This window comes from Neoarius graeffei, chromosome 25, assembly GCF_027579695.1.
Source record: "Neoarius graeffei isolate fNeoGra1 chromosome 25, fNeoGra1.pri, whole genome shotgun sequence".
Lineage (NCBI taxonomy): Eukaryota > Metazoa > Chordata > Actinopteri > Siluriformes > Ariidae > Neoarius > Neoarius graeffei.
Window position 1 is genome coordinate 2092786 of NC_083593.1, and position 22244 is coordinate 2115029.

At 43.7% G+C, this 22244-nt stretch overlaps 1 protein-coding gene across 1 annotated transcript in view; it reads left to right on the plus strand.

Moving 5' to 3' along the window:
* The window catches only part of kirrel3a (kirre like nephrin family adhesion molecule 3a), a 211683-nt gene that overhangs the window by 167665 nt on the left and 21774 nt on the right, over nt 1–22244 (plus strand). The window contains exon 6 of the mRNA XM_060909621.1: nt 12706–12811. Within this exon, the coding sequence (XP_060765604.1) occupies nt 12706–12811 (106 nt within the window). The remainder of the gene's footprint in view (nt 1–12705; nt 12812–22244) is intronic.

Consider the following 22244-nt stretch of genomic DNA (forward strand, 5'->3'; position numbering starts at 1 on the left):
TTAAAGGTCAATAGTAGTATTTTATAATCAATACGAAATTTGATTGGGAGCCAATGCAGTGTGGATAAGACAGGCGTGATGTGGTCATATTTTCTAGTTCTAGTAAGGACTCTTGCTGCGGCATTTTGAACTAACTGGAGCTTGTTTATGCACTTATTGGAACATCCAGACAGTAAGGCATTACAATAATCCAACCTGGAGGTAACGAAAGCATGGACTAGTTTTTCTGCATCATGCAATGACATTAAATTTCTTATCTTTGCAATATTTCTGAGATGAAAGAAAGCTATCCGGGTGATGTTATCAATGTGAGTTTCGAATGAAAGACTGGGGTCAATAATCACTCCGAGGTCTTTTACTGCTGCACGTGAAGAAACAGAAATGTCATCCAGAGTTACTGTGTAATCAGAAAACTTACTTCTAGCTTTATGTGGTCCTAGCACAAGTACTTCAGTCTTGTCAGAGTTAAGCAGAAGGAAATTTATAAGCATCCAGTGTCTAATGTCCTTAACACATTCCTCAATTTTATTAAGCTGGTGTCTCTCATCAGGTTTTGCAGAGACATACAACTGTGTGTCATCAGCATAACAGTGGAAACTAATACAATGTTTACGAATAATATCGCCCAAAGGTAACATATATAGAGAAAAAAGCAGTGGACCCAAGACAGAACCTTGTGGAACACCAAACTTTACCTCGGTACGTCTAGAAATATCACCATTTATATCGACATACTGATAACGATCAGTTAGATAAGACCTGAGCCAGGAGAGGGCCATTCCCTTAACTCCCACAACATTTTCTAGTCTATCCAGAAGAATGGAATGATCAATGGTATCAAATGCTGCACTAAGGTCAAGCAACACAAGTAGCGAGACACAGCCCTGATCAGACGCCAACAGTAGGTCGTTTACTACTTTAACCAGTGCTGTCTCTGTGCTATGATGAGGTCTAAATCCTGACTGATACATTTCATGGATGTTATTCCTATGTAAATATGAGCATAACTGCTGTGCCACAGCTTTTTCAAGGATCTTGGAGATAAAGGGGAGGTTTGATATTGGCTGATAATTGGACAGCTGACAGGGATCAAGGTCAGGTTTTTTAATCAGGGGTTTGATAACTGCTAGTTTAAAGGATTTGGGTACATAGCCAATCATAAGAGAAGAATTTATTATTTTTAGAAGCGGTTCAATTACTCCAGGCATTATCTGTTTGAATAGATGTGTCGGTAAGGGATCTAGTACGCAAGTTGAGGCTTTTGATGTAGAGATTAATGAGAGTAATTCAGTTTCTTTTAGGGGAGTAAAACATTCTAACTGATGATCTGATACAGTTATATTGTTAACTACAAGGTCACTTTCATTGTCTAACCTTAAATTAGTAGTTTGAATTTTTTGTCGGATATTCTCAATTTTGTCATTAAAAAAATTCATGAAGTCGTTGCTACTACATACTGCAGGTGTGCATGTGTCTATAGTGGACTTATTCCTGGTTAATTTTGCTACAGTATTAAATAGGAATCTAGGATTATTTTTGTTATCTTCTATTAGGGAGGAGAGATATGTTGATCTCGCAGCACTAAGAGCTTTTTTATACTTCAGGAAGCTCTCCTTCCACGCCAATTTGAACACTACCAATTTTGTTTGACGCCATTTACGTTCCAATTTTTGAGTGGTCTGTTTTAATGTGCGAGTGTCATCATTATACCAGGGTGCTAATTTTTTGTCTCTGACCATTTTCCTTTTTAGAGGAGCTACATTATCTAAAGTATGGCGGAATGTTGACTCTAAGCATTCAGTTGCCTGATCGAGTTCTGCAGGGGCTGACAGTGACCCAATCAAAGTTGACAGCTCTGGGAGATCATTTATAAAGCTCTGTGCAGTAGTTGACGTGAAAGTACGTTTAATACAGTAGCGTGGTGAGGTGCATATATTATTACTCAGACATATTTTGAATGAGATGAGACAATGATCTGAGATAACTTCAGACTGTGGAAGTATGACTATATTGTCTACGTTTAATCTGAATGTTAGTATTAGATCAAGGGTGTGACCACCATTATGGGTCGGTCCTATGACATTCTGCTTAATCCCGACTGAATCTAAGATGGACACAAACGCTGTTTTTAAAGGGTCTTCTGGGTTATCAAAGTGAATATTAAAATCTCCGACAACTAAAGCTTTGTCTAAGGAAATAACCAAATCTGAGATAAAATCTGCAAATTCAGAAAGAAACTCAGAATATGGCCCCGGGGGCCTGTAAATAATAAGCAATGGAATTAACTGGGTAGACTTATTTTTTGAGGCTACATACATTATATGAGTATGAAGAACTTCAAATGTATTAAATTTATAACCAGGTTTGTGTGTTACACCTAGATAATCGTTATAAATAACCGCGACGCCTCCTCCTCTGCCAGTTAGACGAGGCTGGTGTATATAACTGTATCCAGGAGGACTCGCTTCATTTAATGCTATATATTCATTTGGCTTAATCCATGTTTCTGTTAAACACAGTACATTAAACTCCTGATCAGTAATGAGTTCATTAACCATTAGCGCTTTAGATGTAAGAGATCTAATATTTAATAGCCCCACCTTTAGATCAAAGGTGCTGGCAGCAGCTGTACAGTCAGTCTGATCTAATTTTATATTGATTAGGTTACTGGAACAAACTCTCTGAAAATTTCTACCTTTTTGTTGAGCTCGGGGAACAGACACAGTCTCGATGTAGTGGGCCCTGAGTGACGACTCTGTGCAGCTAGCAGACAGTCGGTTTAGCCTGTTCGTCTGCTCCCTGGCCTTGGCTCTGGATTGTCAGAAATTAACTAGGCCTGTTCTGAGACTATGACCTATGCTGCAGGAAATGAGAGCAGCACCTTCCCGAGTGGGATGGATACCGTCCCGCCCTAACAGGCCAGCAGTGCCCTCAAAATTAGCCCAATTATCTATAAAGCCCACACTGTTTTCAGAGCACCACCTGGACAGCCAGCAGTTCAGCGACCATAACCTGCTGTAAGCTACATCGCCACGCCGCATTGGGATGGGGCCAGAGCATACTACAGCATCGGACATCGCCTTCGCTAATTTAAACACCTCTACAAAGTTACTCTTAGTAACCTCAGACTGACGAAGGCGTATATCATTAGCTCCTGCATGGATAACTATCTTTGAGAACCTGTGCTTGCCTAGGACCCTAAGATTACCTGCTATGTCCGGCGCCCTGGCTCCCGGTATACACCTGACTAAAGCTGCTGGTGCCCCTAAAGGCTGAGCTAATTTCACGTGCCGTATGATAGAGTCCCCTATAACCAGAGCTCTTTCAGGTTTCTCAGTGGGTGCATCACTAAGGAGAGCAAACCTGTTCGACACGTGACGCGGAGAGGAGTGGTGCTCCCGTGGGCGAGCCTCAGCGGTAGCTTTGGCTCTACGCTTATGCCGCCGAGCCGTCACCCATTCGCCCCGCTGTAAGGGCTCTAATGCCGGAGTTGGGGGATTGCTAACTCCACCTAGGGCGTCCAGACTTTCCCTAACAGAAACTACACTGTTCTCACGCTCACTAACCTGCTCTAAAGCCTGGACACGCGCTTCTAGCACTGAAATCTTCTCCGTCAGAGAGCTAACTAATCTGCACTTATCACAAGTAAAGCTAATAGAGCTATCGCTAGTGACGGAGGAAGAATGACTAAACATCCTGCACTCAGCACACTGAACAGGCTGAAGGGGTGCCATGATGAAAAGATTCACGTACCTTAAATGAAGATCTGTTGATATTAAAGCAGATCAGATGGCCTCCGCTTGTGGAGGAGAAAAAAAGAAAGCTTCCGGATTCATTCTTTTTAACAGCAGCTCTGACTGTCGTGCAGCTGGAAGAAAAAAAAGATGAATATTAATGTGTGTCATTGTCATAGTAACAGCTCATTTCCAGGAACATTAATAATAAACAGATTAAAAATGTGTGTGTTTGTTGATACGGTGATATTTGGTGTAAGGAGACTTATAGAAAGTGTGGAAGGAGTCTCCAGTGTCAGTGCTGTATTTATTCACTTATTTATTTTATATATATATATATATATATATCAGTGGCGGCTGGCTTTTGTAAAAGTGAGGGAGGAAGGAATGCTTGGTTGAAGGTCACGGGCCCCAATGCGACCGCACCTGCTGGACCGGCTATAGTTACACGCACAGGTTGAGTTGATAATAGTTTTTCCTGAATAATTCATTAACATCCTTTCCACGGTGTCAAACAACTGGCAACAGTCAACAAGTAAAAGAACAACAATAACATTATTTCACAACTATTTACATGGGATATAGCCGTGTTTAAGACAAACATTGATGTTAAGGAATGATTCAGGCCAACTGATTGAGGCTCCCTATTTATATATCAAGTCAATTCTCCGTGCTGTCTGATTTGCAAATCTATCTGTGACCTGATCGTACCACGCTGGATCTTTTTGGAGTGTCTTGAGAATCTTTTTTTCAATTGAAATAATGGCCAGATGTTTTAATCTCTCCTGCCCCATTGCGTTGCGTGTGTACGTTTTAATTCTCTTGAGGCACGAAAAACTCCTTTCAACCCCTGCAGAGGTTGCGCCAATTGTTCCAATCAGGGACATGAGCCTGTACAACTGTGGCATCGCCCCATCAAGACCGCTGGACTTCATGAAGCCAAGGGCATCGCAAAGTTTTCTTGATGAATTTATTTCTGCATTGTGATAAAAATGCTGCAGTTCGATTCTCAGCTTTTCTTGATCAAAAAGGTGGCCATATGTCTCCATCAAATTTGACAGTAGCTGCGTAGGAAATGATATTTTGAACGAGTCGAATTTCGCCGCATCCAAAAGCTCCATGAAGCGCAAGCGGTCGAGGTGTTGAAAGCGCTGAGTTATTTGAGTGCGCAAGTTGTCGTGGATGGAATCATAAAGTGCTCTGTAGGACTGACGGGGATTAAGCAGCCTTCTTTTGACCCTGTGAGACAAGTCAGGGTCTTCTGTTAGAGAGGCAGCCCTGGCGTAGATTTTGTCAAAGGCGCTCTGTACTTTTAGCTCATCCAATATTTGCAGGAGATTCTCTATTCGCCGTTTGCAAAAGGCGACATCCATGGATTTGTGCTGCAAGATGTCAAACACCACGTCAGTGTGCGAAAACAACTGCTCAAAAGTGAAGAGTAAAAACGCAAATTCAAACTCTTGCATTTTCGACCTCAAACCATCAGCTAAACGTATTGTCTCATCATCCATCATTGGGCGCTCAGTAATGTTCTCGAAAATCTGAAGTAGTTCGTCATAATTTGAAGCAACCGTGTTCACGACCCTAGAGGAAAAGTTCCAGCGAGTGGGAGCGCTCCGGGGAATGCGGGCGCAACTGAACTCCTCGAGTAAAGAAACCCTCTTGCTGGACTTGGAGAAAAAAGACGTGAAGCCACCCAAGTGAGCAAAGAAGTATTTTGCTTGGGGAATGGTCTTAACACCCTGACTTAAAACTAGGTTTAAGCGATGTGCATAGCAGTGGACAAATGTTGCACAGGGAGCCAATTCTCTCACTTTAGCCTGAAGGCCATTCAAGTCCGAGGCCATGACCGCGGCACCATCGTAAGTCTGAGCGACAAGTTTATCCTTGAAATTGAAACCTGACAACTCAGTCTGCACGAAATCGAACAAGGATTGTGCACTGCGACCACTGGACACATCAAAAAATCCTAGAAAGCGTTCCTGAATTGTACCTTGATTATCGACATAGCGCAAGATGACAGACAGCTGTGAATGACAGCTTATGTCTGTGGTCTCGTCGATTTGCCACGAGAAGAAGGGTGCCGTGTTAAGTTGCTTTTGGATTTCTGAATTAATTGAACCAGCTATAGCGGATATTAGATCATTCTGGATTGTTTTTGACATGCCTGTGAAGACAGTCGAACTTTCCAGATGCTCTGCCTGAACACGATCATAGCGAGCAATAACCTCCGCTAGCTCCCTGTAATTGCCCTTATTGTCCGAATTCCCCCCTTCTTCATGTCCCCTCAGTGACAACTCTTGCATGCCTAGGTAGGCTGTTGCATCTATCAGACGTTTTAATACCTCTCTATTGCGACTCACTTTAGCATTGTGCTGCTGGATTTGCAGCCGCACACCCTCGTCTACCACCCTATCTATTGGCATGGTGCCTAGTAAGGACAGTCGGATAGCAGCACCAACGTCTTGACACTTCTCATGGCGTTTGGTTGCCCTATCTAGATTTTTTAAATCATTGAAACCATGAACACTCCACGCTTGTGATTTGGCATTGTTCATTAGCAAACAGGGCCAGCAATATAATCGATGGGTGGTAACGCTACCAGTGAGCCATGTGTACCTAGCAAACCATGTAGCATTCACTGTACTGCCTTTGCCATTGGGTTTTGTGATTTCGATTTTAGGGGTTGGTCTACCTGCTGCTTTGATGGCTAATTTTTCACTGTAGCTCAGCCCATGGAAGGGTTTTGCAAGCAAAACATTCACCACGTCCTCTGTTTCCATTACTTTATTCGTAGGCTATCTATAACATAGTCAATCCACTTCCACCTCGCCGTTCTCACTCTGACTGCCGAAGTGCCCGAGTCACTGGATCTAGAAGTTAAGTTTGATAAGATAACCCCTCCCCCCAGGCAGCTAAGGCCTCTACTTATTGGTTCATTGTGCAACTAGGGCTGCAGCCTATTGGTTGATATTTTGTAGCACTTGTCAGATCTCTTAGCTAGTCCCACCCTCTTAGAGGAGGATTTTCCTCCTCTCTCTCATTGAAGTCTATGTTAACCACGAGCCGCCAGTGCCGGAGACTGTTTGAATCGGAGTGAATGGGAGCCGAAGGGAGGAAGATCCTCCGTGCAGTAATTTCTAATAGCGAGCGATAGGGGGTGCTAATGTAATTTCACCCAGAGAAACGAATATAATGTACATGTCGTATTTGGCAATAAAATAGTAATATTCAAGGACAGCAATTCATTAAATTGGTCAAGACAATTTCAACTTTTTATTCTTAGAATTTTTAAGGAGGATCTTCCTCCCTCTCCTCACTGGAGAAGCCACCTGTGATATATATATATATATATATATATATATATATATATATATATATATATATATATATAATTAGCTTCACGACAGATGAGATTGTTTTGCATCTCTTCATATTTTTTGTCTTATTAACTTAAAAAAAAAAAGTCCTGTTATGGGATCAGCTGTTTTATACAGTCGCTATGACGTACAGAAAGAAGAATTAGCATTAAATGTTACTATAAATAGATAAAAATTATGTTTCAGTCTTCAATTAAAAAAAGTAATTGTTGGCAAGTTGCTGAGGAACAAAACACTTCTGAACGTTGTGTTATTGGAAAACAATCATCTTCCTCTTCATCACATCTACATGACACTGATTAATTTCCTTAACAGCATGACAAAGTGTGTTTTATTCCAGTTTCCAAACAGTTCCTGCTAATGGACTAATGGTGTGTTTTATTCCTTTTCATTCATATTTCTAATCGTTTATTTATTATTCATCTGCCAATGAAGGCTGTAGTAATTATCTTATGAGTTTGCTCAAGTGCATTATTAACACTTCTGGTATAAGTCTGGATATGACGTTAAACTGCAACCGGTGATGGGGCCAAGATTTGGTTGTGGGGTGTGTGGAGTGACCCCTGAGCTATCACTACTCCCAGGCCCGCTCTGGCCCGGAGCAGCAGCACCTGTAAGGGCTCCAACTATGGGTCAAATAGTACATTTAGTTTAGCCTAGTTTTGGCTCAGTGAGGTGGATTGTGTAGTGTCGGCCGATGAGCTGGTTCTATTTCCTGGCCAACGGTGGCACACACAAACAACCCAGCTACCTGACTAAGGGTTAAATAGTAGATGGTCATCAGTCTCAATAGAGGGCGAATGAACTGCACCCAGCCTTTTGTGTTGGTTAGGGCGGTCCGGATTTTTTATTGCATGCCAGTTCGGCCAACGAATGCGACCATCCAACTTGGACAGGACGTCGGATTTTTTCTGCCTTCTGCCCGCTGATGGATGGAGGAGAGAGTGGTGACAGTCCTAGGGCAAACTGTCACTACTATAATCTGCCTAGGTGTTCGCGCCGAGGGCTTGACACTGTCAGCCGCTGGACTACAAATGATCGGATAGGGGTCCTTCGGTAGGGTGTCATGCATCCGAGCAGCCCTATTTAGGGATGGCCTGCTCGCCCAAACAAAGGGAAGGCCCTAGAAAATGTGGGCTAAAAAGTCACCGGTCACTCCTTTTTCTCCTGGTCATACAAAAACATTATTCAACAAATTAAATATTGCGTGCTGGAATGTGTGCACACTTTGCCCAGGCTTTAATACCTTACCTGGTGCACAAACCCCAACTCGAAAAACAGCTGAGTTGGATAGAGAGCTCGGTAGACTTAACATTGACATTTGTGCTCTCTCGGAAACCTGTCTCGCTGAGTCGGGATACATCCGTGAAAACGAATATACGGTCTTCTGGCATGGTCTAGCCGCTGAAGATTGAAGGCTCCATGGGGTAGGCTTTGCTGTCAAGAATAGCCTCTTACCTTTCATTGACACCCCAACTTCAACAAATGAAAGATTCATGACAATGAAACTCACCATCTGCTCGGGACCGGTCCATCTGATCAGCATCTACGCACCCACTCTACAGGCTCCTGATGAAGTAAAGGATTCCTTCTATGACCTCCTCCGAAACACCCTTGTGAACATCCCCTGGAAGCATCCCATGTATGTTCTCAGGGATTTCAGTGCTAGAGTTGGGGCTGATCATGATTCTTGGCCCCATTAGATCGGTATCCATGGCATAGGCAAGGTAAATGAAAATGGTCAGAGAGTGCTAGAGCTATGTGAAGAATTAGACCTCTTTGTGACTAACATGTATTTCAGTGGCTGTAAGATGAAGAAGGTGTCTTGGCACCATCCCCAATCCGGTCACCAGCATCAACTCGACCTCTTACTAGCCCGTCGACGGTTGCTCCAAAGTGTCCATCACGCCGCGTCGATGCACAGTGCTTACTGTGACACAGATCACACTCTTATCCAGTGCATAGTTCGACTCTCTAAGCCAACGAGACCAAAGATCAATACCCCTCAGAAGTGCCGCATCTCAAAAATGGAAATGTACAACATGAGTGATCCGGGACTGCTTGAGCGATTTAGAGACGGCCTATTGGTGGCTCTTGATGCCCCTTCGGCCAACAACACAGCATCTTGTGACAACAAATGGTCAAAGCTGCATGACACCTTGCAGCAAGTAGGGAAAGACACGTTCGGTCTCCGAACTAGGAAGCGGCCAGATTTCTTTCAGGCCAATCTAGACAGATTGGTCCAGTTTTGGATGAAAAGAGGAATTCTAGACTGACCTATGTCAACACACCCAACCCAGCGAATGAAGCAACCATGAAAAAAGCTTGTGCCAATGCACAACGCGTTCTCAGAGAGACACAGAGGGAGTTCTGGGACAACGTTTATGAAAATGTTCAGAGGTGTGATGACTGTGGTGACATCGCAGGTGTCCACGTGGCCCTGAAGTTTGTTCTACGGTCATCACCTTGACTGACTGCGCCTTTGAAAGACTCCGATGGTAACATCTTGTTGGAGAACCCAACCAACTCAAATGCTGGGTTGATCACTTTAGCTCTCTCTACAGCAACCCCGTACCTTTTGACAAATCTGCACTGGATTGCATAGAACAACTCCTGGAACTGACGTACCTTGACAAAGATCCCACCTTGCAAGTAATTGAGAGCGCCTTAAAGGACATGAAAAGAGGCAAGGCACCTGGGAGTGATGGTATACCTCCAGATCTTCTTAAACTTGACATCCCTGTCTTGAAAGAACACCTGCTCGACCTGTTATGCTGGCGTGAAGGCCACGTCCCACAGGATCTCAAAGACGCAAAGCTGGTGACCCTCTTTAAGAACAGGGGGTCTAGACAAGTCTGTGACAACTATAGAGCCATTGTTTTGCTCAGTCTGGTTGGTAAACTCTTCACCCATGTAATTCTGAAGAGATTACAGGTTCTTGCAGGCAGAATTTATCCTGAATCTCAGTGCGGCTTCCGAAGGCATCGATCCACCATCGACATGGTCTTCACTATCCATCTGCTTCAGGAGAAATGCACTGAGAAAAATAAACCTTTGCTAGCTGTTTTCATAGACCTAACCAAAGCCTTCGACTCAGTCAGCCGTGAAGGCCTGTATTACACAAATTAGGCTGTCCACCTAAACTCCTAGCTATCATCAAGGCATTTCATGACAGAATGTCTGCTTGCGTAGATTTTGATGGTGACCTATCATAAGCTTTCACAGTGAATTGCGGAGTTAAACAGGGATGCGTGATGGCGTCAACTCTGTTTGGCATCTTCTTATCCACTCTGCTACATACCGGTATCGTTTTTCCAAACCCTGAAGGCATCGCCCTCAGCACCAGGAGCGATGGCAAACTTTTCAATCTTGCTTGCCTCAGGGCAAAGTCGAAAACCAGCACAGTCCTGATACGCGAACTAATGTTCGCTGATGACGCCGCGTTTTGCTCTCATAGTGAAGCCGAGTTACAAGGCATGTGTGATGCATTTAGCAATACCTGTGACAAATTTGGTCAAACGATTAGTGTGAAGAAGACGGTTGCCTTCTCAACTAATGCACCCCCTCCTCATATCACCATCAATGAGAGCCCTCTCGACACGATCGAAGACTTCTGTTACCTAGGTTCCACAGTCTCGTCTTCTGGAAATCTAAACCGTGAAGTTGACTCATGCATTGGCCAGGCTGCCTATCTGTTCAGGAAATTGAAAAGTCGTGCTTGGGACAACAAGTATCTTACAATACATATCAAAGTGCGCATATACCAAACTTGCGTACTGTCCGCTTTGCTCTACGGTAGTGAGACATGGGCTTCTCATGCTCATGTTGAAAGGAAACATAACAGCTTCCACCTTAGATGCCTTAGAAAGATCTGTGGGGTTACATGGATGGATAAAGTTCCAAACTTGGAGATCCACAAAAGATGTGGCACCACAAGCCTGTATCCAATCCTGAAACAACGTAAGCTGCGTTGGTTGGGCCACGTGTCCCGCATGGCCCACTCTTGTCTCCCCCAGCAAATTTTGTACAGTCAGCTTGCAGATGGCAAATGCGACAGGGGGCATCCAAAGCTTTGCTTCGTCGACGTTTGCAAGTACGACCTGAAATTATTCAACATCGGAGCTGATTGGGAGAACCTCGCCCAAGATCATATTTCTTGGTGGCACAAGCTCCACCAAGGCGCCAAAAAACTTGAAAATGATCTGGTGACAAAGGAGTCTGACAGAAGACGTAAGAGACATGAACCTTGCCAAACAACGGAATTCATCTGTGAAACCTGCGGCAAGCTCTGTAAGAGTCGAGCTGGGCTAGTTACCCACGGTCATGAACATCGGCGCTGAACAGATCGTCTGACAGGCCGTAAAAGACGGAGAGGAGGAGGCTGAGAGGAGGTATAAGATATTCGATATGAGCACTACAGAGATACGTCCTCTCTCTCTCGCTCTCTCTCTCTCTCTCCCTCTCTCTCTCTCGTGTCATTTTTAGACGATCCGAGTCCAAACTGCCTGTAATTAGCATATTTTCTCTTTTATTTGTCCCTGAAAGCAAATGAAAGAACAAATCAATTAAAAAGCCTGGCTGTTAAACTCTTCCTGGCGTCACGTAAACCGTGGATGGTGTTTGCATAATCACTGTGTTACTTTCAGTAAGCGCTGTCTCTAATCACAAGCGCTTTTAAAAAACTGTTTTAAATTCTAATTCAGCAATTAGCAGGCGAGCCACAAGTCACAGTAATCATAATGCAAAGTCTCTCAAATTAAATGGGAAATTTATTATCCAGCCTTTTTGTCAAGCATTTCGCTTTGTGTGTGTGTGTGTGTGTGTGTATTTGTTCAGCTTCATTTGTTTGGGTTTGTTCTTTTATCGGTGAAGAACATTTCTGATTAATGTTTCATTAGCGAGAGTCGCCTTGCAATCCTGGGCTGTGTGTGTGTGTGTGTGTGTGTGTGTGTTTTAAAGTATATATTGAGTGTATGTTGTTTGTTTGAGTGTTTAGTCTATATCTAGCTCTTATCTAGAGTGTTTATATGGTTTGTTTGTTTGTTTTTTCAATTATTCTATTTTTATTTTTATTTATTGCATTGCCTGTTTGCACCGTGGGTCAGAGAGGACTGAAATTTCATCTGTGCTGTATGTCGAGCATCTCATCTCATCTCATTATCTGTAGCCGCTTTATCCTGTTCTACAGGGTCGCAGGCGAGCTGGATCCTATCCCAGCTGACTACGGGCGAAAGGCGGGGTACACCCTGGACAAGTCGCCAGGTCATCACAGGGCTGACACATAGACACAGACAACCATTCACACTCACATTCACACCTACGCTCAATTTAGAGTCACCAGTTAACCTAACCTGCATGTCTTTGGACTGTGGGGGAAACCGGAGCACCCGGAGGAAACCCACGCGGACACGGGGAGAACATGCAAACTCCGCACAGAAAGGCCCTCGCCGGCCCCGGGGCCTTCTTGCTGTGAGGCGACAGTGCTAACCACTACACCACCGTGCCGCCCTATGTCGAGCATGTATAGCATATTTGACAATAAAGTTGACTTGACTTGACTTAAAGCTGACTGCTTCCTCTGTCTCTCGCAGATCTTCCTCTGGTGAATCTCTCTGTGGAGCCACAGCCGATTCTGGAAGGAAACCTGGTCAAGTTTCACTGCTCAGCCAAGGCAAATCCACCTGTCACTCAGTACAGGTGAGAGAGTCTCGAACATCTCCCACTGGCTTCCACTTTATTTTTGTCCGTGGTTTTGTGGCCGGACTGCTGAATGTGACTCGACCTGAATTACAATCTCAAGTTTTAGCACACTTGTAAAGGTGTGAACAATTAACACTGTTGCTCATAATGAGGAAATGTACATCCGAAAATTAAATCTCATCTCATCTCATTATCTGTAGCCGCTTTATCCTGTTCTACAGGGTCGCGGGCGAGCTGGATCCTATCCCAGCTGACTACGGGCGAAAGGCGGGGTTCACCCTGGACAAGTCGCCAGGTCATCACAGGGCTGACACATAGACACAGACAACCATTCACACTCACATTCACACCTACGCTCAATTTAGAGTCCAAAAATTAAATACTGTACATAATTTTACTCTTCCCACAAGCGAAGACATTTTTCGGTCCTGGGCTCAACATCATTAAGTTTTTCTCCTGTATATAGTTTTTCTGAACTAATATTTGACCTCATTCATAAATCTCTGTGTAAAGTTGTGTGTAAATGTTTACGTAAAACAAACCCAACTAAAAATCAATGCTGAAAAAGTTGCAATAGTTTCACAAACACTGATTATCATCGTATCCACGTGGATATGTTGATAAACAGAAATCACTTCCTGTAAATTACTGGGTGTGTCCACAACACAGCTCATTTGCATTTGGCGACCTCCAAAAAACACCATATAAATGCAGTAACTCATTGCAGATTATACGATTCTGACAGCTGTCAGTCGAGGCTTACATTCATTTGTGTCCTTTTGTCGAAATGTACAAATGCTCAGGAGCACAAGGAAGAGAATATACACGTTTTTCCAAATTTACATATTTTTCATGGATGATGTCATTATCTACGTCCGTCTCTAACGCTGGTGCTGAAATAATCACTTTAATTCAGTGATTTTAGCTCCGCTGATTAAAATCTGGTGATTTTTCCTTCTTTTTTTTGATTCACATTAAAAAAATTACAAATCTGTCCTCTACAACTCCTTGACTAATTTTACATCTGATATTCAGAACATTTACTTCCTGAACCAGTCAGGCTTACATCTGTTTCTGTGCAGATTGATGTTCAATGCGTGACGTTGACTGTGTTAGAAATGCACATTTAGCTAACAAGCTGGAAATTAAAACATGATCTTTACACAAATGGACCAATTTATTGTCGTGTTCGGTAAACTGGATTGTTCTTTACTAAATGTGATCTTCGCAGAACACGTCTGGAGTGTGTATAAATATTCACCTTCATCCTCGACGCCTCTGTTTTCTTGAACAGAGTGATGCTGCTCACCAAACAACCTGCAACATGTCTTAAGAAAAAAAGCTGCAGCAAGCTGGAAAAAAAAATCTCATCAAGGAAGCAAGATTTATCACTTTTATTGATTTTGTCTCCTTTGGTGGTTTTTGTAACGGCATCCTTAGAAACTTCATGTCACTTCCATGTGTTTTTCTGAGAAATTGCGTCCAAGTGAGATGAGCAGAGCTGAGGAAATAAATTAGCACTAAACACGCAAGGTACAGACGTTTCCAGGGGAAGAACATGACCTTCTTCATGATCGATACCCAGCCATCACATACCCTGTTGCACGTGTACTTATTCTTAATCACGCTTTTGTTTTGGTTTCTGGTCCTGACTCTGCCCCATCCTTGCTCTCTGATCTGTCAGTTTCTGAGTGTGTGCACCTGTTCTGAGTGAAGCCTTTGAGTTCTTAATTTCTCACAAAGTCTCTTGGAGTTTACCCCTGCGTTCCTGAGCTCCGCGTTGTCCTCTCGCTTGTTGATTCTTGCTCTTGGGATGATGAGTTTTGAGCTTACGCACTCGAGTCGTGTCTCATCAACCTACACGTTAAACTTATGCTAAATCACGATGCTTGGAAGTCTAAATAATTTAACAACAAATCATTTGAGGACGTGTTCGCACTTTTTATAACATCCTGAGGGAGAAATCGCTCTGTCAGCACTTTGGGTTTGTCTGAGATTCGTGTTATGGTGAGATCTTTTACATCACATGTTCTTGGATGTTTGTAGGATATGAAATTATTATCACAGACTTCTCATCTCATCTCATCTCATCTCATTATCTGTAGCCGCTTTATCCTTCTACAGGGTCGCAGGCAAGCTGGAGCCTATCCCAGCTGACTATGGGCGAAAGGCGGGGTTCACCCTGGACAAGTCGCCAGGTCATCACAGGGCTGACACATAGACACAGACAACCATTCACACCTACGCTCAATTTAGAGTCACCAGTTAACCTAACCTGCATGTCTTTGGACTGTGGGGGAAACCGGAGCACCCGGAGGAAACCCACGCGGACAACATGCAAAATCCACACAGAAAGGCCCTCGCCGGCCCCGGGGCTCGAACCCAGGACCTTCTTGCTGTGAGGTGACAGCGCTAACCACTACACCACCGTGCCACCCTCATCACAAAACTTATTTTTTTGTAATTGATCCAAAGAGGGTGAAGGTCACAGCCAGGTCAAACATCTGGGATAGGTTTTCGACAGTAGCTCTATTACTGTTTGAAGATTTGAAGGCAGATTACAGAATTCTCCCTGTCGACTTCCACTTGTTTGTCTTCAACTTTTTTTTTCAGGATGTTTTTAATGGAAGGTCAGTGAACTATATCATATTATACTGTGACTTTTTCAAAATATATAAACTGTAAAGAGTTATGGTTACTGAAAAGGTTTTTTTTAATTAAATCTGACAAATAATGATTACCTGAATGAATGAATGAATGAATGAATGAATCGTTGTGTCGTGTTGCACAGAACTGATGTAACGTCATGTGCACTCTCCGTCATTCAGCTCCCTCACCCCGGAACCATTCTCATCCTGCTTAAATGCAGCTTTAATAACATCAGAGACAAAATGAATTATTGATGGAGGAAGAAACGCTTCTGGGACATCGTGTGCACATTTCGAAAGGGACTAGTGCAGAAAAAGCAAAAACAAGCAGGAGGAAGGATTTCATTTGCGACCCAATGTGATATTCATGCACATTTTTGCTTGCATAAATATTTGAATTGCGGTGCGAGGCTCCACGTCCTGCATCATCATTGTCGTTGTCGTCGTCATGCCTCTCACACTGTCTCTGAAACACAGAACAAAACTTTGTGGAGATTAGCGACATTGTGGCGTCGTCACAAGAAACTGCACTGAGGCTCGACGCTCAGGTTCACGAAAGGTTTCAGTGATTAAAAAGAAAATGGATTCAGTTCAATTGGAAGATGTTTGCATTCGTCTCAGACAGACAGGTCACTCGGCTGTGTGTGGAATTGGGATGAAGTGCTCAGAATTTCTTTCTCTGCAGCACAGAAACTCGAGTCTGAAAGGTTTAACCTTGGTCTCAATCACAACATGAAAATGAAATCTCTCTCCCAACAATGTGTCTGGGTTCAATACGCAGGAACAAAAGCCAGGATCTGAAGTGAATGGAGAGGATCCATGAGCCGAGATCCAAACGGACCACAAGGGGAAAGTGGGAATGAAGCTCAGCCACACGGATTCACGTTGCCCAAATATTATTCAGTATTTAAATAATATTGTCTGGCTTTTTTTGATGGTCTATCAGATAAATTTCATTCAGCTAGAATGATATTGAATGAGTCAAAGACGAGTAGCTGAATGGAATATATCTGATAGACCATGAAAAAACGCCAGCCAATATTATTATTATTATTATTAATACCCATTCAGTGGGACAATTATAGATTTAAAAAAAAAAGTTAAGAACGGGGGATAACTTACTGATATTGAATTCTGAATCTGATCGAATGTAATTCAATGTTCTGTCAATCCAATGTACTGTACGAAGTGAAATTTCTAACAGTAAAAATGGTACAAGTCCAAAAAGCCTGAATAGCCCAATTTATGTACAAGCGGTATCCAGGTAGATGGTTCAAGTTCACAGTTACTTTTGGTCGGAGTTAATTGTTCCATGCAGTTGTTCAAAACAAAAGGGTTTTGCTGAGTGAAGTCCACAAGTGACGTCCTCTTGTAAAAGTCTCCATCACTTTTCCTCACCTCCAAGCAGAACTTTATATTTCTGCTATTACTCTCTTTTCCAGTTTTTCGATGTCCGTTGGTATGTTTTTCTCTTGTAAATATGCGTGAAGAACATCCAGTGAAGTTTTGGTAGCCTTTCGGGTGTTAGGTGAGTCTGTCCCTTTAAATCTTTGGCTTTTAATGAAGCAAACCTCACCGCCATGTTTGTTTACAAACTGTCAGTTTTATATCCCCGATGTGTCTCTTTTCCAGTTTTTCGATGTCCATTGACATGTTTTTCTCTTGTAAATATGTGTGAAGAATATCCAGTGAAGTTTTGGTAGCCTTTTGGGTGTTCAGCGCGTCTTTAGTTTCAGTTTTCAGTTTATTTATTTAGTGCTTAAACCGAGCACTGGATTAACCCCGTCTTCTCTCTTTCCCAGCCAACAAAGAAATGATTGTGTGCATGTGCAGCAGAAAAGTTTTGTCATTGGATCTTCATGTGAGCTCCGATGTGTGACGTCCTGTTGTCTTGACAATGTGCAATATTATAACAATATTGCACGCTCATTCTCCATTGGGGAGAGCGGAGTAATACACAGAGGATAAGCGATATAACAATATTGCATGCCATCAGTAAACCCATTAGAAGGGAATAGAACACATTTTTATTCCATGGAAAAAGTGGCCTGTATGTATAATAATATATAATAAAGCACTCCTAATTTAATAAATTGCATAATAATAATAATAATAATAATAATAATAAATGTATTGAATAAAGCAAATAAAAATTGCAGTTAAAATATAATATTTTGTTTGAAATATTAAAGAATTAAAAATACATTTATATTTTTAAGATTGGGGTGGCACATAAATATAATATATTATAAATAATAATAATGAACAGAATGTTCTGTATCGGGGCAGCACGGTGGTGTAGTGGTTAGCGCTGTCGCCTCACAGCAAGAAGGTCCGGGTTCGAGCCCCGTGGCCGGCGAGGGCCTTTCTGTGCGGAGTTTGCATGTTCTCCCCGTGTCTGCGTGGGTTTCCTCCGGGTGCTCCGGTTTCCCCCACAGTCCAAAGACATGCAGGTTAGGTTAACTGGTGACTCTAAATTGAGCGTAGGTGTGAATGTGAGTGTGAATGGTTGTCTGTGTCTATGTGTCAGCCCTGTGATGACCTGGCGACTTGTCCAGGGTGAACCCCGCCTTTCGCCCGTAGTCAGCTGGGATAGGATCCAGCTCGCCTGCGACCCTGTAGAACAGGATAAAGTGGCTACAGATAATGAGATGAGACGCCTTAATATTTTAGTATTTAGTATTTTTATGGTCCAGAATTTTACATTCGGTCCAAAGAAGTCGATGTTTTTGTTTTATGTCTTGCTGAGCTCAGTGTGGTGCAAACATGTCAGCGAGGGGCTTCTCCTCAACAGAATTAGTTACAAGGTGAAATTCTTTTTTTTCTTCACCTCAGAAGCATCTACTGGGAAAAAAACAGGGTTTAACACATACCATGGGTGGGCCTCGCCTCGACTCGCCTCGTCTGAGGGCTGATTTCACATGTGGATCCTCTGGGTGATGGTGTGTGCCACCCGGCGTGTGTGTTTAACACTGCAGAAAAAGCAGCAGGACGTCATCAGTCTCTCCACAATGATTCTTCTCTTCTTTCTGCTCCATTTGAAGGTTTGCAGATCGACTCTGTCTTTCAGACACTGAAGTTGTGTTTACTCGATTCGTCTCTTCACAGCATGGCACCAGCTGCTTTCACAGGCGTCTGAACGTCGCGTACGTACAGTGTGTAGTTAGTATTTGGGTGGGATTTAAGCAACTGGTTTATTAGTCAGGAAGCGTGTTCTGTAACAGCGCCATAACACCGAGTCAGATTTTGATTAAACGAAACGCTGCATTTCGTTTAAAATGTCAAAGACGCACATAATCTGTTTCTGACATTTATTTAGCACTGTTAGAAAAGGTTTACAGTAATATCCTAAACAGCTTGTGAGGAAATAGAATTTTGCCAAGAAGCTCTGATGAAAACAAAACCACCATCATGGCTCCTTTGATCTGAAAATGAAGGTTGTAATCTGTGTCTGATCTTTGTTCTCGTTCACACTCAGTGATAATGTTTAATGTATATGTAAATCTGTGGCTGTGGAAATGTTCTCAAGTTTCTTTTGATTGCCAGCTCATTATCCTGATATCACTCCCCGAGGGTGAGGGCGGAGTCTACTTTGACTCGTCGAAAGAAAGTGCTTGTTTATTTATATCATTTTTTTTTAATGTTTGTCACAGTCGAACGAAAGATAAGCTCTGAGCTCTAGTTCATCATGTAGAAAGTAAAATGTGTTGCATCAAGTTGTCACGGTGCAGGCACTTATGGATGTATGTGCAAAAGAGTGATGAGGAGCAGACAGTAACAGAGCCAAAACGAGAGATGAGAATCAGAGTCATAGAACTAGCGAGGGTCAGGCGATCAGCAAACAGCGTTAAGGGGAAAAGACAAAGAGCGAAAACAGAAAATAGAGAAGCTAGAGTCAGAAGAATGAGAGTCAATCAGAAAACAATAAGGCTTGGCATGAACTGATATAGGCAGAACAATACTTCTCAGTGGAGTGGTGTGAGAGAGAGGTTTATATAGGCAGGGGGACTAATTGGAATGATGAGTGACAGCTGAGTTCAATAATCAGGAGACAGAGGGCGCTCTGAGTTCTGACAAGTGTAGTCCAAGGTGTCCATGTTTGTAGCTTGAACAGTTTCAGCAGGTTTACTGACAGAGCCCCCCAAGGAGCTCCCACTGGGAACTATAGTCTTTCTAGGATGCCCCCTACCTCTGGGTGCAGGTTTGTCTGGGTGTAGAGCATGGAATTCTTGCTTAAGTAGCAGATCTAGGATGTCTTTGGTTGGAACCCAGCTCTGTTCTTCAGGTGCATAACTCTCCCAGTCTACCAGGTATTCGATCTGCCCTCTTTGACATCTAGAGTTGAGGATCTTGTTTACCTGGTAGATGGGTTCACCTTCCACATCGAGAGCTGGGTGTTCTTGTCTAGGTGAGTTCTTCGCAAGAGGTCCTGGTATGGCAGGTTTGAGGTAGGACACATGGAATGTAGGTGACAGCCTGCTGTAAGGAGGGAGTTCTAGTCTGTACGAGACTTGATTGATGTGGTCCAGCACTTTAAAAGGCCCAATAAAACGTAGCTGGTGCTTTCTGCAGGAGATGGGTTCCCTGAAGTTTCTAGTAGCTACCCAAACTCTGTCACCTGGGTTGTATGTTGGAGTTTCTGCATGGTGCTAATCAGCATACTTCTTGTACTTGGCATTGATAGTTTTGATCTGCTGGTGGACCTCCTCCCATATTGCCTGGCTGTGAGAGAACCTCTCTTCGATGGCTGGGACCTGGCTGGGTGTGTTGTCCCAGGGGAACAGAGGCGGCTGGTAGCCGAGTATGCACTGAAACAGTGTTAGTTGGGTTGCAGAGTGCTTGAGGGAGTTTTGTGCATACTCAGCCCATGGAAGGAAGTGTGCCCAATCCCCCTGGCTGTGCATGCAGAAGATCCTCAAGAAACAGCCAATTTCTTGGTTGGCTCTCTTGACTTGTCCGTTAGACTGAGGGTGGTATCCAGATGTCAGACTCACAGAAACCCCCATTCTTTCCATGGAGGACCTCCAGAAGCACGAGATGAACTGGGAGCCTCGATCACTTACAATGTCTTCAGGGAGACCATAGTATCGAAAAGCTTGCTGGAACAATAGTTCTGCTGTTTGGGCTGCGGTGGGAATGCCGGGTAAGGAAATCAGCTTGAAGACTTTGGAGAAGTGATCAATGGTTACCATAATTGTAGTGTTATCTTGTGAGGGAGGAAGGTCAATGATAAAGTCTATGACTATATGGGACCAGGGTCTCTGAGGCACAGGGAGAGGACAGAGTTTACCAGCGGATGGAGTTCTGGGTACTTTGACTTGTGCACAGACTGAACATGATGCAATGAACTGGTTGATCTCATTGAGCATATTTTCCCACCAATATTTGTTCTGAAGCATCTAATGGGTGCGATGGCTGCCCGGGTGTCCTGTGGCGGGTGATGCGTGTGCCCATGTGATGAGTCTGCTTCTGAGTTGTTTGGGCATATATAGTAGACCAGGTGGAAGATTATCGGGAAGTTGTTGGGGTTGAGAGTTTCTGATTTCTCTGTCTAGGTCCTAAGTGATGGACTGGATGAAGCATTGAGAAGGGAGGATGTAATGGGCAGTGGAGTCCTGATGAGAGGGTACAAAGATTCGTGAGAGGGCATCAGCTTTAGTATTCTTGGAGCCAGGGTGGAAAGAGATGGTGAAATTGAATCTTGTGAAGAAGAGAGCCCATCTGGCCTGATGAGGGTTTAACCGCTTGGCCTTCTGGAGATATTCTAATGCAAGGCTGACACTTGCACGACTTTTGGCCATGATTTTGTCGTGGCAAGTCGTGCCATTTTGGGGCATGAACTGGGAGGCTCCCGCACTGTTCACGACTAGTTCACACATAGTTCACGACGAGTTCACGAATGCGTGCCCGTCCACATTCACGAACTGGCACGACGAGTTCACGCATAGTTTGCGCATAGTTTACGCACTTCCCGCATTGGCACGACGAGTTTGCGCAATTCGGACGGTGTCGTGCCGACTTGGGCACGCCTGTGTCATGCACAACCTCATCCTCATCAGATACCCACACGCAATTTCAGAAGTGGACCGCGAAGATCCGGACACACATGATCTGATCCCTGGTGGATGGAGGACTGACCGACACCTGCAGGGGCTGCTGCCTCTAACCGGCCATCATACCCAGAAGGATGCAAAGGATCAGCGAGACTACCTGTCACATTACTACATGTCCCCTGCTGGTGCTGTCCCTTGGCAAGAAAGAATGGTAGTAGCTTCATGAGCTGCATCCACAGTTGTTCCATTTTTGAAATAAAAGAAACGAAACTCCCCCCCAAAAAAGTCATGAAGGAATAGAAAATAAAAGACATTAAAGAAAAAAGCAAGAAAAAAAATTGCGAATGGCGAGAAGTGTCCAGGAAGCCCTATATATACCCCCGCACCGACACGAGCGCCACTGTCATGCAGTATTCGTGAACTGCTCGTGAACTGCTCGTGAACTCGTCGTGAACTGCTCGTGACATGCACAAACTGTTCGTGAAGTGTGTAAACTAGTCATGAACTGCTCGTGCCATCAATGCGTGACCGTGTCAGTGGGAAGGCATCGCCACACTGTGACGCGCACCAATTCTTGAACATGTCGTGAACTACTCGTGAACTCGACATGAGCTGTTCGTGAACTATTCGTGGCAGTTCGTGACAGTCGTGGCATGGCGCGCACTTCCACGCACTGGCACGCATCCTCCCGCATCATCCCAACGAGTTCACGACGAGATCACAAACAGT